We start from the raw sequence: 17,467 nt of genomic DNA, 5'->3' as shown, positions 1-17,467 counted from the left end.
GTATTCTTAAGGGTAAAAACGACTCCCTGCTTGTTCCAACACCCCCTATTTGGGGGCGGTCTTCATTACAAGCATTTGAGAATAATGTCCAATTTCTCCCTTCAGCAGAGAACAGATACACCATGACTGGTGTGGCATGGAAGCAGAAAGGAAAGAAATCCAGGGTCAAGCTGCTGAAGTTCTTCTGCATTCTGTTCTTCTGCGATGCCCGTGCGATGCCCTCTTCTCCTCAGCCAGGGCCTTTGCAGGAACAGACTGTCCCCCCCCCCCCCCAGCCAGAGGAGAGGGCAGTGAGCAGCAGCAGCAGCAGCAGTGGCAGGCACACTTTTCACAGGAACTCATGTAGATGTAAGAATACTACTTCACTTTTTTTTTGCACGATTTAAAGGTTATTTTATTAAATATTTTCAGTTCAAGGTTTCATTATAACAAAGCTATGAAGGTTCTACCAACATTCAGGAAAAAAAGTCTAACAATTTCAATTATTTCTCTGTCATGCAAAAAAATTTGCATCAAACATCTTCCATTTCCTTTTTAAAACATGGTATTATATAGATGCTTACATTAACCCCATAAGAGAACATTAAGAATGCTAAAGGTCTAAAGCTGTGTTTGCGAAAGGCCATACCAAGCTAAGGTTCTCCTTAAGTTAGAACATGTCGTAATGACTGTGCAAAAACAAAAGACCCCCCCAAAAATTCAACTTAAACTTTCCCCTCCAAAATTTGTTTTGAAAGATGCAGGTACTTAATACAGAAGGTTGATTATTAATCATCTTCCGATCGAGACAAGGAAAGATCAGACCTAAAAGCATGCAGAGTTTGTCCTTTTTAAAGCTGCATAACTAATTTCCTGTTCCCCACGTCGTGGCTTTATCATCAAAAAACCTAAATAAAAGTATCAAGGCTTTTCTTTTTTTGTCTCACTCATTAGCGTAGCGCTATCTTAAGTCTGTCCTATACTCAAGACTTGGTTGAGCACGGGACCCTCTTTTTGCTACCATGCTTTCTCCTTTCCCCTCCCTCCTGCCACATGCCCAACGCTGGAGGCCAAAGGAGCACTGTGCAGACCAACCGCCCCTTTCCCCTGCGAGTGGGAGGGGGGGTGAGGTGCAGTGGGGCACAGTCACCAGTCTCTCTTCTGCAGGTGTGCAGGTCCCAAATTTCATCCTTCCCCCTATGAAAGTCTTGCCGAGTGATTCTTCTCTTCCTTGCCTCCCCCCCCCCACCTTTCCACAAGTTGCTTTGCAGGCTTCCTGGTTGAGTCCTCTCTGGGAAGGAAGAGGGGCCCTTTACTCAGCTTTACTGGTGAGACATGCAGAAAGCTTGTGGTTGCCCCACATGGACAGTGTGCAGCAGAGTGCGCCATGGTGTAAAACCTGAACTCAAAAGTTTACTAGGAAAGCTTCTATTCCCCACTCCGACTACTTGGAAATGGGATTAATCAACAGGCAAGACACACAATTGTTAAACATTTCCCACACTGGGAATAAAGGATACTGATGGCAACACCTCGGGAGCAAGGGAGGGACAGAGGGGCCATGCGCATGGTAGCTCCTCCAGCAGGTCATGGGTCTTCTCTCTACCAGAGGAGCCTGAAGCAGAAACTGGAGAGAGAGAGAGAGAGAGAGAGAGAGAGAGAGAGAGAGAGAGAGAGAGAGAGAGAGAGAGAGAGAGAGAGAGAGAGAGAGAGAGAGAGAGAGAGAGAGAGAGAAAGAGAGAGAGAGAGAGAGAGAGAGAGAGAGAGAGAGAGAGACTCTTGCTGGAAGGCAAGCTCAGGTTCTGACCCCATTGATTACTGAACAGCTCCAACACATGAATGGGGGTTGCTTGTAAAATAAAGGATAAGAATAAATCCAACAAATGCAATGGAGCCACAGGAAACAAAGCAATCATGTCCAATGGACCAGGCAAGAGGGAACAGCACTTGCCCGGAGTGGCCGACTCCCTTGGCATAGCTGCCATACAACAGGCCGAGCCAGAACGCCACTAAGCCCCACAGGGAGCCCGGAGCACAGATATAGATAGATTTAGGTATAAAATACAAACTAAGTCACACACCTTACAAGAAAGCAAACGCGTATGTGTGCAAATCTTCAGAGCAGAATGCAACACAAAGATCCGACTGTTTCCTAAGGAACACACCTTCCTCAGCAATTGGGATCCCCTCTATTCTATATAGAGAAAAAAAAGAACCACACACCAACCCCCAAAGAGTAAGAGAAGCAAATTCACATCCTCTCCCGCCCACCCCTAGTATTTTTTGCTCTTAAACTTTTCCCTTATCAACTGATTCTGTGCCTTCGAGGAGTGACTGTTTCTAAAAATCAGTGCATCTCTGAAGAGCAAGCTCCTATGCTACTGAAAACCAGCGCAAACTTGTTCCTGAAAACATTCTTGTTCATTTTTACACAGTCCATCAGTGGGAGCCAGTGGCCGACTGCTGCGGAGTCCCCACTGCCGATAATTCAGTCTCAAGTCAGTCTGCTGGAGAATAGGTCCTCTTTCCACCTTGCCCCCCTTTCTCCACGCTGGCCCCAGGCCCCCTCACCAGCCACATTGCCGCATGGCCGGAGCCACAGTTAAGACTCCACCATGCCTTCTGGAGGCACAGCCCTCTGCTGCCTGCTCTCCCCCTGCTTAGCTCCGATCCTGAAAGATGTTTCAGCTGCCGCCCCAGCCTCAGCCCTGGGGAGGGGGAGGCGGGCACTCCACCTTGGGTGACGACCTCTTTTCTCTATACAAACAATATGGGTTTCGCTCAAGATTTAAAAGACACCTTCGTACAGCAGAAACAGACACGATGGATCCATGGAAAAACAACAGAAAGGCGGCAGTGCCCACAGCATCGGATTCATGCAGGGTTTCGTGCATTTGGCTGCTGCCGGTTTTGTAATTCTTTTTTTAAACGTCAAAACGAACATGGCCGTCGCTGTAATTCAGGCACTCCAGAGCGGCTTGCTGAGAAGATATTGTCCTCCCGCTGAGTATCTCCGAAAGCTGCTGCAGTCAGAGGGGAAAGAGAAAGTGGAGTGGCGGGGGGGGGGGGGAGAAAGGCATCTGGTCAGTGACAAGCTCTCTGTCTGGGACTCCCACAGCTCGGATTGACACCTGTGCTCCAAAGTAAGAGCTGTAAAGCAGCGGCCCGCAACCTTTTTATCACCGGGGACCGGTCTATGCTTGACAATTTAACTGAGGCCCGGGGGGGGGGGGGTAGTCTTTTGCCGAGGGACGCCGCTGCCGCCTGAGCCCCTGCTCCACTTGCTTTCCTGCCAGCGCCCCTGACTTCCCGCCGCCCACTGGGGGGCGCTGCCAGCAGCAGCTGCGCAGTGCCATGCTGAGGGGAAGCCCCAGTTGTGGCGGCCGCCAGAGAGCACCAAAGGTGAGCCAGCGGCAAAGTGGCAGGGCAGCCCCCGAGGCAGCAGCCGGGGAGGAGGAGGAGCCGTGGCGCAGTACCGACTGATCCAGTCACTCAACCGGGGGTTGGGGACCACTGCTGTAAAGTATCAGAATCACTTAATGAGAGAAGGTATCTACTTATGAGCCATTAGTTCTGCTTCCAAAGGCTCTGGAGTTTTTATTGGCTGCTGTACATATTTTATATGTATTAAGAACTGCTGTGTGTTAAAGCCAGACCTTTGAAAAAGGCCCTACAAGGGCCGAAATGCGTTGGTTTATTGGTTCGCATAGTGCATAGCAGACTGGTTTGCAGTAACCTATCAGCTGGACATATGGTTTTAATTCCTAAAGTTGTTTTTAAAAATTGTGCACTATAAAAATAATCTAGCTTTAACAATAATGCAACTTTTAACAATACAACCTTTGAAGGTCCTAAATGTTACCAGTTGAGTTTTTCTGGTTCCAATTCTAATCCCCCCCCCCTTTGGTTTTGATACCCCAGCTGCCTTGGCCTGGTGAGATGCACAGCCTCAAATGAACACTTGAATGAGCGCTCTGGCAAAGGCTTTTTTGGGGCTTATGAGTACCAGGACTTGTGGGAACTCCATGCGAGGGGCCAAAAAGGCTTCTGAAGAGGAAGCTGTAGCTGAAGGGCAACCCAGGCCTTCAGCCAATAACTTCTGCAAGTACCCAGAGCAGGAGCCTGCCACCATCCGGGTCCCATCCCTGATGTGCCCTGCAAGGGGGGAGGGCTGGGCCTGGCAGTGCAGGAAGGTTCTGCAGGATTTGCCTGTTCTGAATAATGAGGTTTTGTGATTGCTCCTTTAAGTGCCTTGGAGGACAATGCTCCAGGCCCAGGATGGGGTGGAGACAAGGCCTGGCTGATACGGGGAAGGTCTGTAGCTCCCCCAGAGGGGCTCCAGGAGCAAGTCCTGCCCAAGCCAGGAGGCCGAGGGGAGGACAGGAGATCTCCTTGTCAGCTTGAGATGCTGTTTTGCTGGTGTGGCCTCCCTCACCTTGATGGGAGGCAGATTGGACAGGGCTTTGCCACTGGGAAATGGTGCCGGATATCTTGCTCTCTGACCCAAAGCTGTACCCCAAGCTTTCAATGGCACATGGTACTCAAAAGACTCTCCTTCCTTGGTGGCTGTTTTCATGGGGAGTTTTGGGGCTCTGCCATCTCTCCTGACCCATCTCCCCCACTTTCTCAGCTACTAACAGTCCTGGGAGAGTTCAGCTCCTCAGTTCTCAGGGGCTTCCCAGAGGCCTCTGGGGCCAGACGTACCCATGCATAGGCTTCACTGGAGCGGAGCCGCAGGAGCCCCGGAACAGTGATAGTGAACGTTCAGCCACTTGCCCTCCCGGCGGTGCCAGACACGGGTCTCCTCGGACTGTGTGGTGCGAGGCCGGCCTTGCCCATCGATGTACTGGGTCAGGCGGATGTAGGCAATACAGGCTGCATCATCCCCAATGACGTGGACGTGGGGGTTCAAGATGGTGGTGTGGATTGGCTTGCTGTTCTTGGAGAGTACTGAGGAGACACGCAATCTGTCAAGATGTCTCCTAACTGCAAGACGGTCCTTTCCTCCTCCCTGCTATAACACCCAGCCCCTTCTCACTCTAAGCTGTCAAAATCCTTGGAAATATTTCAACTCTGTGGCCCTCTCCTGTCTTCACCATTCAAAAAAGCAAACAACCTTTGCTGCTTTCTCCTGCCCAAACCAGTAAAGCCCCCATTTCTGTTCTGCTTTGCTGTGAACCTACAAATCTATTAGCGCGGAAGGGGCATTGGCAAGGCACTCTGGAGCCTCCCCCCCTTCCCTGTGGCCCTCTGAGACCCCAATGGCCCTAGTGCAGCAGATTTTGCTGTGCTTTTGGCTCACAAGGTCTGGCTGCTGCACAAGTCATGTTCCCAGCACGAGAGACGTGGCTTCCCCCTGGGCAGAGAGTGTCCCTGAGCCTCCCGCCACTCACAGTTTTCAAAGTAGAACTTGTGGAAGTCCATCCCCTCCACGAGGTTCCCCAGGGCTTCTGGTTCAAAGGAGGTCAGTCCTGGGTCACAGATCTTCCTGCAACAACAAGAGAAGCTCTCCTGTTACCCCTGCCCATGGTCCCCTGAACCCTTTCTGTCGATCCCTGCATGTCACACAGGCTGCTTGTTAGTCTTCTGCCCTTTTCAAGCAGAGAAATCCCTGAACCAGGAAAAGAAAGTTGAGCGAAACTGCGACAATGAAGCAGGCTACAAAAGCCAGGGCATCCTCCACAAACCGACTTTAAGGAACATGGTCACAATTGGTCCATCCCCTAAGTCACCTTTTACAGAGAGGCAGTATTACACCTCCCTTTTAATTTAATTTAATGCCAGCTAATTTTGGAGAGATCAACACATAAAGCCGGCAAATTAGTTTTAACACATACACCTTTCATCTAATAGACATCATTTTGAGAGTGACCAGTCTCTTGGGGAGGCACACTGTCTCTCAAACTGGCCTACAGGATGGATTCCTCCATTGAGTGCAGAAGGAGGGAGGGCCGGAAGAGCACTGTCTGCCCCTCAGCTCCACCAAGGAAGGCTATGCCAGGACGGGTCGCCCCCTCCCATTTAAAGGACAAACCGAAGATGTCTCCAGGATGTTACAGTACAGAGACAGGAAGAGAATGTGCAGAAAGCATTCTAACATTCTGCAGCCACTAAGTAAAATGACCAAAATGATTGGACTGCCCATCTGCCCCTTTTTGCTCTTCCTACTGGGCTGCACATGGGGGGCCTTTCTTCCCAGGTTAGGTGCCCAGCACCCTTCAAACTAGCCTGTCAAAGCACTTTGGGGAAGCACCGACTTACGTGTAAGCCTCGAAGTCACCATTATTGATTGCTTCAATCAGTTGCTCCGTAATCTTAATGATCTCTTGCTTGCGCACTACGGGCCAGAAGGAAAAGAGACCCTTGACTGCTCGGCCCGCAGGACATCAGTGCAGAGCAATGAGGCCTCCCCACCCCAAACCCCAGCAGTTTTACCAACTGGGTTCCGAGTGGACCCTACCCCAATCACCCCGTTCCAGGAATGACAACTACCCATTGGCAGGGGTGGAGCCTGGTAGATGAAAGGGAAACAGGAGGAAGGGAAAGAGCAACAATTCGAGCCCCAGTTCCCCCGGCACCAAGGAAAGCCCCTCTCCTGGTTTCACTCTAGCCCTCAGCGCAAGGGTCATGCATCACATGGCTGCATCACAAGACAGGAAAGATTCAGTGTACAATTCAAAGGCGTATGGCGGACGGGGGGGGGGGGGGAGAAGGGGAAGAGTAAAATACTCCTGTGTGGGTAAAATACTCCTGGTCTTAGGCAGAGACATCGAGAGCAACCCCAATTTCCTTCACTCCCCTCTTCCTCTTGGCCAGTCTATCAATTACATCCACAAGTCACTGGATTGCATCCCATGAGGACACGTTTGGATTCTCCATGCTGGCAGGCAGTGGAGGTGAGGGGCACATCCCCCCCCATGCAGCTCCTCTGTGCTTCTGAAGGCCCTGAGGGGAATGGGGGGAGAAACACAAAGTGGGAAAGCTCCGTATTTATAGGCTCCAACTCAGTGGTTCATGCAAACAGTGGGACTTTGTCAACAGATGTTCAGATCCTAGTTTGAAGCTGGCACAGGAAACCTGGTTTCGCAAAAACCAGGGATGAACCATAGCTTGTATTTGAGGTGGATGGGTCACAAAATGAAAAAAAAGATACATCCACAAGAACAAAAGGCCTGTGGTTCAAAGATGGGAAGGTGGGGGAGAGGGCAGCTGTGGCCCAGGCCCCTCAGGGACACTCTGACTGGATGCAGAAGTAAAGGCTCTCAGGCAGAGCAAGGACCTTCCTATCCCTTCCCGCCTGGCCCTTTTATTGATTGGTGATGCTTCTAGGGACTGAACCAGGGACCTTTGGCAGGCCAAACAGAGGCCCTTCCTCTGAGCCATGGACTCTCCCCAATGCACCACTTCCTCACTGGGCCAGAAGAGGATGGCATGTCAAAAGCCCCTCCTACAAGTTTGCTGGCATGGCTCTGATCAAGGCAAGGAGATGTGGGACCAAGTGTCAGGATTGTTAGAAAACCCTGTCATAAATTAGCCTGAGTTCTTCCATGACAGTTTTATTGCTTGGTGCCTGGGAGCTCCAGGCCCTATATCATGCTAACTAGTAGAAAGTGAAATGTATGTTATTGTAACCATTATCTCTGAATGTGCTTTTCCGTGGGGCCTCTCGGCTGGGTCTGGTTCTACCATCTTATCTGAGGCTGAAGACAGTCAAGGCCATGTGAAAGTAACACTGTTTTTAATTGCATGTATCTCCTCTCTCACTCTCCCCTCCCTTGGGAACTTTCAAGTTTTGGGCGGGAGAATTGTATTGATAAGAAGAAACAAATCTGCCCGCAGGCCAGATTTGACTTCGCTAGTCTAGATGTATGAAGTACTTCTCAATAAAACTTTCTATTTCTAAGAAGTTAGTTGTGAGTTCTTGCAACGTCTGACACCAAGATCCCAAAAAAGCAGTCAGAGGGCACAACTGAGAGGACCAGCTCCCCAAGGCCTCAAGCCCTGAGAGAAAGAGCCCCCCCACCCCTGGGTAATTTCCTACTTCCCAGTCCTGTCTACATGGCCGAGCTGCCCCAGAGCCCTCCCCAGACTTTGCGGAAAGAGCCAAGATAACTGGAGCACATACCCCTCTCCACCAGCCTGCTTCTGTCCCTCATGTTGACTTGTGCTCCCCTCCACAACCCTCGGCACTAGTCCAGCTCCTCTGTGCCCCTCACAGGCCAAAAGCACGGGAGGAGGCAAATCCACAGAAACTGCGTGCTCCTTCCCATTGCTGCTCTCAGGAGACCATGAGGGCTTTTGAAACCAATGTGCTTGAGCCAGGCTGAGCTCAGGTTCCCAGCTGACACATTGAGGCAATTCTCTGTCCTTGGTGATGGTCCCCCAGACCCAGCCCTCAGTCCCATCATCTGCAGGTCCTTCAGACCTGTGGTGCCAAGCCAAAGGAGCAGCTATTTGACCATGCATTTGCAGAAGACAACTGGCAAAACCCTGCTTGACCAGTGGCAGACTAGGAACTCGCCTCCAATCAGGCCACTTTTACCTCTGTTAATGGAAGAGCTACGGTGTCCCTGCAAACAAGGGCATTTAAGGCAGTACTTAAGGCACTCTGCAAAGCACTTGAATTCTTCCTGCCCCTTCAAGCTGCTCCTCGGCTGCTCAACGTCAGCAGAAGGCAACAGGCACAGCTGAGCAAGGTGAAGCTTGGCACTACCCCTCAGAGCTCCATGAAGAGCTGTGGGAGCCTTTATGCTCCACATATGGATGCTCCATCTGGCCAGGGCAGTGAGGGCCTTCTGTAGTGACTTGGAGGCCAGAGATCAGCAGTCCCTTCAAGAGGGAAGGAGCTGTTAGCACAGCTGTAATCTGAGGAACTGCAGCTGGACACATTCATTTGACTTAGGAGCAGCAGCAGAGGGTGTGCTGGAAAGGCAACCAAAACAGGGACTTTTCAGTGGCAGAGCCTGACATTTGGAATGCCCTTCCCCTGGATGCTCTCCTTTGGGCGCCAGGCTGAGCCTTTGCCGGGCCACAATTCTGCTTCTGCAAGCACTAGGAAGGAGGAATCCTTCTCAGCAGCTCCACCTTAGATCCTGTTGGGGCACAACATTTTTGGTCAGCTTTGGCTGACTGGCTAGATACACCCCTTCCTCAAAAAGTACAACCAGGCACAGTGATCCATGTCTCAATTCCATCCAACTTCAATTAGTGCCTCTGAAAATAATCCAGTAATGCCACCTGGCCCCATATGCAGCAGGCAGGCTAATGTCAGGGGCAGGATGCAGAGACTGTATCATTCTGGTGCTGAATGATCTGCACTGGCTGTCCACTTGTTTCTGAAGACAAATGTACAGCACTGGTTCAGACCCTCAAGGTCCTAAATGCAAGAATGGTTTAAGCATTTGCGGGGCCAGTGGCACCAGAGCCAATCTAAGGACCTGTGGGCCCTTAGAAGAGTACAATTCTAGATGGAGCAGTCAGACAGAACCCCCCACAGTGGAAAGGGGTGTCCTTATAGAGGGAAAGGAGGAGGAGGTGGCTCCGATACAAACCAGCTCTGCCTAAATGGCTTAGGGCCAGGGTACCAGAAGGGCCCCTTACTTGCATACCCTCCAGCCTGTCAGTTTAGGCCTTCCTCTAGCTCCCCGTGTGCACTCCTTCAGAGGCACCAAAAACAGTGTCTCTTCAGTGGCAGCTCCTCACCCCTGGAATGTGCTCCTATGTGAGGGTTTCTGGGCGCCTACTTTAAATGGTTTTTCACCCTAGGTTTTCACTAAGCTGCTTTCCTCTCTCAAACATTTTATGATTTGCTTCTGCCCCAGGATGCTGCTCAAAGTGTATTTTACTCAGCTAGGCTCTGAACACTTTAATGGTACAGGGCTGAACTGTAAGTTGCCTGAAAGCAGGACTTTGGAGAGGTGGCACACGTTTTCTAAATAAATACACCAAATCTCACTCTGCTTGCCCTGGTGGCCTGGCAAGTACAAGACACTCCCCTAATTTCTCCTTCAAAGAAAAATAATAAAAATAATAAAACCCAAGAGTGCGAACAGACACACTATTGTCTTGAAATGATAAAGAATGACTGAAGATAACAGTATGTGTGCATGGGGGGTGGGGTGGGGGGTTTAGATCTGGCCGCGGACTTCCCATTACCTGGGTTGGTCCCACAATGCAAGCACACTCTCCCCTCCCCATTAACATGGCTGAAAGTGAGCCAAAATGTGGTGCATGTGGCAAACCACCTGCCAAACCTCCTCTGTTTGGGACCTTAATCGGAGGGCCTGAACTATAGTAAACTGAAAACGGTTTTAATATGTTATTATTTGTATATGCTTTAAGGTTGTTACCTCCCCTGAGTGTTTGGGTGAGATATAAATAAATTTATCATCATCATCATCATCATCATCATAGCTGCAGCATGCACCAGCAGTGGAAGCTGAGCAAGTTGGCTCATGTGGGCTGGTTTTGCACCTTATTGTGCCTACCAAAAGCCAGGCTGCTGTGCGTTCAGTTAAACCTATAAACCTCCAGAGGCTGCAGAAACAGGCTTCTTGAGAGTGAAGATCATTCCCAAGAGGGTGATATTTCATTCCTGCCTGGAAGGGGGCAGTAAATGGGGAGCCCTCCAGATTCAATTTTCAGCCCAGCGCTGCTTAAAGGAAGGAGTTCAACATTTGCTCATCAAGGTACTAAATGGGGAGGGGGTAGCTAATATCTTAGAGGACAGGAATGGGATGCTGCTGGACTTGTAGAGGACAGAGGATTGGGGCTAGGTAAATAAAATGGAATTTAATAGGGACCAGTTTAAAGTGTTGCACTTGGTTAGTACAAAACAGGTATATAATTCTCAGAAGGGTGAAACCTGGCTGTGTGGAACCACCTAGGAAAAGGACTCACATATTCTAAAGGATCATAAGCTTAATATGAGTCCCCCACTTGAAGCAGGGGTACAAAAAGCCTAATCTTTGGCTGCATTAGCAGAAGTGTCATGCTGAGGCTACATGAGGTATTGGTCCTGCTGGAGAACTTTGATTAGGCCCCACCTGGAGTGCTGGGTTCAGTTTGAGACACAATTGAGGAAGGATACAAATAGCCTAGAAAGAGCCCAGCATGGGACAAAAAGGGATGGGGGCCTAAACAGGGGCACAAATCAAATTTTCTGATGAAAATGTCCCAGTTCTGCCTTTTGAACCAAGGGTTAGGGATGGTGCCTCCCCAAAACATTTCATGGACCTTTGTCCAGTTTGGTTTGGGGGATTGGCTGGCACCCAGCTGACAGCAGACAGGTGTGTGCACTCAACAGTCAGGCTGAAATGGTTGCAAGCTGGAACAATCCAGCACTCTGAAAAGTCTTGCAGCCCTTTGGGCCTGATGATGGGACCTGCAGGCCTCTGAGCTGTCAGGCTGAAATGGCTGCAAGCTACTTCAGACCAATTCATTTTTTTTGGGGGGGGGGTCACCTGGGTTTGGGTCCAATTCAGGAACACATCAAACTGGAATTTTGTAGTTTGTGCACATCCCTACAGGTGAGTAGGCTGGAAGAGCATGGTCTCTAAGGAGAGGCTAAAGGAACTGGGAACCTCTACATGAGAGAAGAGACACTTACAAGGTGACAGGACTGCCACTTTCTAATACCACACCAAAAGGACAAGGGAGAGGATGTGATTTCAGACATCTTCAGTAAGAGGAGTCAGACTAATTGAGACAAGCTGCAGCAAAGGAGATTTGGGCTAAGGAGAGCCCTACTGGTTCAGACTAGTGAGGGTCCATCTAGTCCAGCATCCTGTCTCACACAGAAGCCAAGCAGTTCCTCTGGAGGGCCAACCAAGGCACAGAGGCTAAGGCTTTCCCCTGGTATTGACTCCTGGCACTGGGATTAAGAGGTTTACTCCTACTCAACATGGTAAAAGGTAAAGGTAAAGGTTTCCCCTGGGCAAGCACCGAGTCATGTCTGACCCTTGGGGTGACGCCCTCTAGCGTTTTCATGGCAGACTCAATACGGGGTGGTTTGCCAGGGCCTTCCCCAGTCATTACCGTTTTACCCCCCAGCAAGCTGGGTACTCATTTTACCGACCTCGGAAGGATGGAAGGCTGAGTCAACCTTGAGCCGGCTGCTGGGATCGAACTCCCAGTCTCATGGGCAAAGCTTTCAGACAGCTGCCTTACCACTCTGCGCCACAAGAGGCTCTACTCAACATGGAGGTTCCCCTTAATCACCATAGCTAGTAGCCACAGACAGACCTATACTCCATGAAATCTATCTAATCCTTTTTTAAAAGCAGTCTATGCTGTAGCCATCATAGAATCCTAGAGTTGGAAGGGTCCCAAAAGGCCACTTAGTCCACCCCCTGATCAATGCTGGGTCAGCCTAAAGCATCCAGGAGAAGTATCTGTCCAGCTGCTGCTCAAAGACCGCCAGTGAGGGGGAGCTCCCCACCTCCCCATTCCACGGCTGAACTACTCTTATTGTAAAAATATTCCTTCTAATATCCAGCCATAATCCTTCTACCTGGAATTTAAACCCATTTTTGGGTTTACCCACAGGAACAGCTTCCTGCCCTCCTCTAAGTGACAGACTTGCAGATCTTTCAGGAGTGCAGTCTAGTGTGTCAGTCTGCCTCAGTTGTCTGTCATGCCAACAGAAAGACCAACCACCCAGGAGCTTTCCAGAAGCCTCCTTGAAACAAATGGCAGCTAGGATGGAGGGGGATTCCTGGCCAATTGGGTGCCTCAGAAAGTGGCTGCCCCTCCCCTTCATCTGCCAGCCCCAGCAGCCAGAAAGTGTGGGGAGGAGGAAAGGAACATATATCCCTTGAAGAAATGACAGGGAGCAGGAGGAAGCAAAGGCAGACCTACAAGGGCCCCAGTACGGAGGGGGTTCTACTCCTGCTGCTGTGGCTCAGCAATGGCTAACTTACATGGCGGACTGTTAAGCATAAAGGGGACTACTGGAGTTAGGTCAGGCTCCGATTGAGCACGATCCAACTCCACCGTTTGCCCTGGGCTGTCCCAGGCAAGATGTTTCTCTTCACAAGACTGTGTGGCAGTTGCTGCAAAACAAACGCAAGCATTAAAAGAAAAATCAGAAGCGAACTAAGGATTGCATCGAATGTACACACACATGTGCGCACGCACACACAAAGCCATTTGCACATACATAAACCTCACCCCCCGTCCCCAGCAGCACATGGATAGTCCCTGGTGCTCAATGCTGACTAGTGAGGGTGCCTTGGAGGGCAACCCTTTGGGGCGCAGCAAGGCTCGGAGGAGGTGAGAGGGGCTATGAACAAACCCCCCACTCCAAATCAAGGTCTGCCACACCAGAGCAAGCCGCAGGAGAAAAGCGAGTCTCCTGACACTCTCGGATGGGATTTCTGCCTCCAGAGGGGTAGGTAGGGGCAGAAGAGGATTCACAATTGTTTGGAACTGAGGCTACCATTCCCTCCTTTTGCTGAGATTTGGTCCCTTCTGCCCATGAGTTGCTGAGCTCAGGGGAGGGTCCCCTTCCCTGGTTCAGGCCTGGCCATACCTTTCCTTCCCCAAATCAAAGTTGAAAGCATCCCTCCCAGCAGGAGGGCCATTGGACAGCAAGATAGGAAAAGGAAACGGAAGTCGTTAACATGACGTATACTTGTTCTGCACAGAATCCAACCTTTGTGCTAGAAAAAGATGGCATGCCAGCTGGCTTGTCAGGGATGGCATTATGCGCACGTCACCCCAGATATACAGCTAGGAAGCCACAGTACCAGTCCAAAAAATCAGAGCAAAAGAAATGAAACTGCCATCATGTTTTCTGCTAAGGGAATAAGGGTGACCTTTCTGCCAGTCCCCCTCCCACTATGGCCACAGCCCACCTTTCAGTGAGATTGGTGGATGGCGGGGGAGGGGTGGGGGGAATGCTGTTCTGGTGAAGGAAACACCTCCTGTGAGTCTGGATCCAACTGCAGGGCTTTTTGAGTCTTCCTACATAGATGCTTTACTTTCAGAAATGGGGTAGCAGGAGAAACAGCCCACAATGGCCCCGACTGCTATCTTCTCCCTGTCACTCAGGGGAGATTCTCGGTCATCTGTCTGAGAATATTAAAATTGTACAACAGTAGAAGAGTATTATGCTCCCACCCAAAAACGGTGGCAGACAGTCACAGAAGTATACCTTTGCCAAAGATTCACATAATCAAAAAACATGTACAATAAAAAAATGAAAAGAAAATCACAAGGAAAAAATGACGGCACCTGATCAAGGAAAGCGAGAGGGTGAAGTCAGCTGGATGCAATTTTTGCTTTCTTTAGGGGAGTAAGTGAAGAGGAAGGGGAGAAGCACTTTTGGGAAGTGTTGCATGGGGCAAGGAGAGTTCTAGGAGGAAAAGTGAATACGATTAAATATTGGTAGCCTGGGAAATGAGAGTCAGTATCCGGGGAGGAGAGGCAGACCTAGAGGTGGTGCAAGCGGCAGGGAGTGTGTGTGGAAGCCCAAAAGGGCTGCCACGAAAGGACTTACTGGCTGAGGAACAGAGGGAGAGCTGGGATGGCAGGGACTCGGCCTGGGGCTTGCTCTCCGAGTGACTCCGTCCTTCAAGCATTGGACTGCTGTCCCCGATGGAGAGAGGGGGAGCTTGGATGGCATGGAATTAAAATCAAGGGGAAAACAGACACAACATACATATACACACAAACAAAAAAAATGCACATTTAGTAAATGAAACAAAACAAGACATCAAAGCAACCATAATGCTTGGTAGAAATATCAAGCCAAGCAATTCATCTGCATAGCCAAGGGCGAAGAGCCGCTGGCTGCTTCGGCCTGGAACGGCCACTTCGGACGCCAAAGCACACAACCCTAGTGAAGAGGGCTCCTTCCCCCACAGATACATAATGGGACCCAAGGCAGATGGCCAGCTGGGGTGGCCTGCCCACAGGCTCCTGTTCCCACTGCTTCTCTGGAAGCTGTGCTTGTGTCATGAGGATGGTGACACGGGTTGGTTGTAGAGCAGAAGTAAGTGTGAATGTCAAGGGATATCCTGGCAAAGAACAAGGTGTGGTGGGAAAATGCTCCCTGGGGAGACACTGGGCAGCATTCAGGCTCATGTGGTTTTCCTGCAAGAGGTCTCAGGGAAAGCAGCCTGCCCTGATGTGCTCCCTCCGCTGAGTGCATCCCTTGCTCCAGTCCTGCTGCTCAAGGACTGCCTTAGCGCCTGGCCTATTAGCTCCTGCAGCACCTTGTGTACCTGGTCAGGCACAGCCCCTTGATGGGCCACAGTGTTTGCAAATGGATAAGCTACAGCATGAACATCGAGGCAGAACGTACAGAGCCCTCCCCCTCCCTTTCTCCAGGCTCACTTTGGGGATTCTTGCCATGTTCTGACCATTTCCAGGTGCTCTCAGCCCAGTCAACTCCTCCTAGGAGTTGCCCAGTTCACCAGCATGCTTCCTCGAGCCAAGAGCATACATTCGGTCATGGCCAAATTAATGCTGTGGCTGGCTGACTGAAGAAGGGGAGTCCTTGGAGCTAGCCAGCCATGCCCCTGCCCTTCCATGCCTTGGCAGGCTGAGGCACTGTAACCAAGCACAGCAGCTCTCCATTTGGCCAGCCTTGCTGACAGCATCCCTAGCGGTTTGGACTAGAGCTGCTTAGGGCCAGGCAATGTGGAACTGCAACTGCTGGCTGAATCTCACTGAACCCCACAAGCAAGTTCTTTGGTGCCGGGGTCCCACCAGTCCTGTCCCTTGAGATGCCTTAACCCACATCAGATCCCTCTTGGTCTATCAAAATCAGCCTTGTCTACTCCAGTGGTCAGCAGCTCTCCAGCACAGGAAGTCTGCCACATCACCTCCACCCAATCCTTTTCTTTCCAGGTGTGCTACCAGGGATTGAACGTGGAGCTTCTGCATACCAAGCAAGGGTGCTCCCACTGAGCCACAGTCCTTCTTCCATGGCTTCTGGCTTCAGACAGGTTAAAAGGGAGAGAACAGTGTGGCCAAAAACCTTCTCTTTTACCTCGCACTGATAAAGAACTTATTCAAGGGAAAACAGCACCACCCCCTAAAATATTCTCCTCCTGTGCTACAAAAACAGGACTGGAGTTCCCTTGCATCACAGGCATGTGCATCCGTTCACTTGACCACGGTAGCTACACTGAAGGCCAGGTGAGGTCACTTTCTCCTACGGAACCTCTGGGTGAACCAGCTGACCGAGGGTTCCAGGAGGAACAATTGGGAGAGTTGGGTGAGGAACCTTTTTCCTTCCTCAGAAGCCACCAGAACCAGCTCTGCTCCCTAGCAGTGTTACAACTCTTACATGAAGCTGGAAAGCTTAGAGAAAATATCTGGTGTAGCACTCACTATTGCCATACAACTCCCCCTGAACATGAGGGCTACTTCGGGTCTGTGACTGGCACTGAAACCTGTTTCACACCTGCCCATAGAGGTGGAATCTCTTGCTTGCTCATGGCCAAGGCACCTACCCTTCAGGTCGTCATCTTCAGTGGTCGTGTTGCAGCTCTCTGTGGAACCCTGCAAAGCACAATGTTGGCCAATGGAAAAATCAGCTCACAAAAAGACAAGGACAAAAAGACAAGGCAAAAGGACACAGGGAACGGGGGTAGGGAATGAGGAAGGTGGGAGGACAGTGCTATGAACCACCTGATGCTGACATCCGTATGAACTGACTACTGTTAACACAACTCATTTGGAACAGCCCTTATAGATGGTGCAAAAATTATAAAATTTGGTTGCTTATCTACTGGAATGTGGATGTTCAGCTCTGAGTCAATTGCTCCAGTTCATGTCCAAGCCCAATATGTGGGTTAAGCCAGCTTGGTGTGGTGGTTAGGAGTGCGGACTTCTAATCTGGCGAGCCGGGTTGGATTCCCCACTCCTCCCCCACATGCAGCCAGCTGGGTGACTTTGGGCTCTCCACAGCACTGATAAAACTGCTTTTACCGAGCAGGAATCTCAGGGCTCTCTCAGCCTCACCCACCCCACAGGGTGTCTGTTGTGGGGAGAGGAAAGGGAAGGCGACTGTAAGCCGCTTTGAGCCTCCTTCGGGTAGTGAAAAGCAGCATAGAAGAACCAACTCTTCTTCTTCTTCTTAAACCCCTACATGGCTGAACTCCAAGCGCAACTCTTTCCAGATGAATTTCTCAGGCCAGATGGTAACCCTCTCAAGGACTGAGGGGCTTCCTTAACATCTCCTCCGTCCCCCCACCTCAGATAGAGAACTGAAGCTTGAACATTTATTCAGACATTTTCATTTGAATGTACAATCTTAAATTCTGCTTCACTTTCAGTTTTGGTCACTGGGTAACATGGATATCTGCCTCTCTTCCCATTTGTATGCTTTTAGTTTTTGATCACCCCAGTACTGTTCTTTTTCATTTTTTTTAACGTGCATACATTCAAAAGGTTATTCACAGGTTTTAAGAAATGAGTAAATGCAGAAATGGAGGATGAGCTGCAAATCGTGGGCTGGAACAAGGAAAGACCTCTG

General features: G+C 50.3%; 1 protein-coding gene across 26 annotated transcripts in view; it reads right to left on the bottom strand.

The window, feature by feature from the left end:
- Positions 1-366: 366 nt before the first annotated feature.
- Positions 367-17,467, bottom strand: part of CAMK2G (calcium/calmodulin dependent protein kinase II gamma) — a 277,514-nt gene continuing 260,413 nt past the window's right edge. For 8 of the 26 annotated variants that reach the window (XM_077346149.1, XM_077346146.1, XM_077346151.1 and 5 more), the window contains 7 exons: positions 16,443-16,491; positions 14,480-14,593; positions 12,900-13,031; positions 6,241-6,316; positions 5,373-5,467; positions 4,684-4,929; positions 367-3,002 (listed from right to left, as the gene is read on the bottom strand). In XM_077346149.1, coding sequence (XP_077202264.1) covers positions 4,697-4,929; positions 5,373-5,467; positions 6,241-6,316; positions 12,900-13,031; positions 14,480-14,593; positions 16,443-16,491 — 699 coding nt within the window. In that variant the 3' untranslated portion in view covers positions 367-3,002; positions 4,684-4,696. The remainder of the gene's footprint in view (positions 3,003-4,683; positions 4,930-5,372; positions 5,468-6,240; positions 6,317-12,899; positions 13,032-14,479; positions 14,594-16,442; positions 16,492-17,467) is intronic. The other 18 variants (XM_077346155.1, XM_077346159.1, XM_077346162.1 and 15 more) reach the window with 4 other exon arrangements.

Source organism: Paroedura picta, chromosome 7 (assembly GCF_049243985.1).
Source record: "Paroedura picta isolate Pp20150507F chromosome 7, Ppicta_v3.0, whole genome shotgun sequence".
In the NCBI taxonomy this organism is placed as follows: Eukaryota; Metazoa; Chordata; class Lepidosauria; order Squamata; family Gekkonidae; genus Paroedura; species Paroedura picta.
The sequence above is the reverse complement of the archived record's forward strand: the minus strand, read 5'-3'. Positions and strand labels throughout refer to the sequence as shown.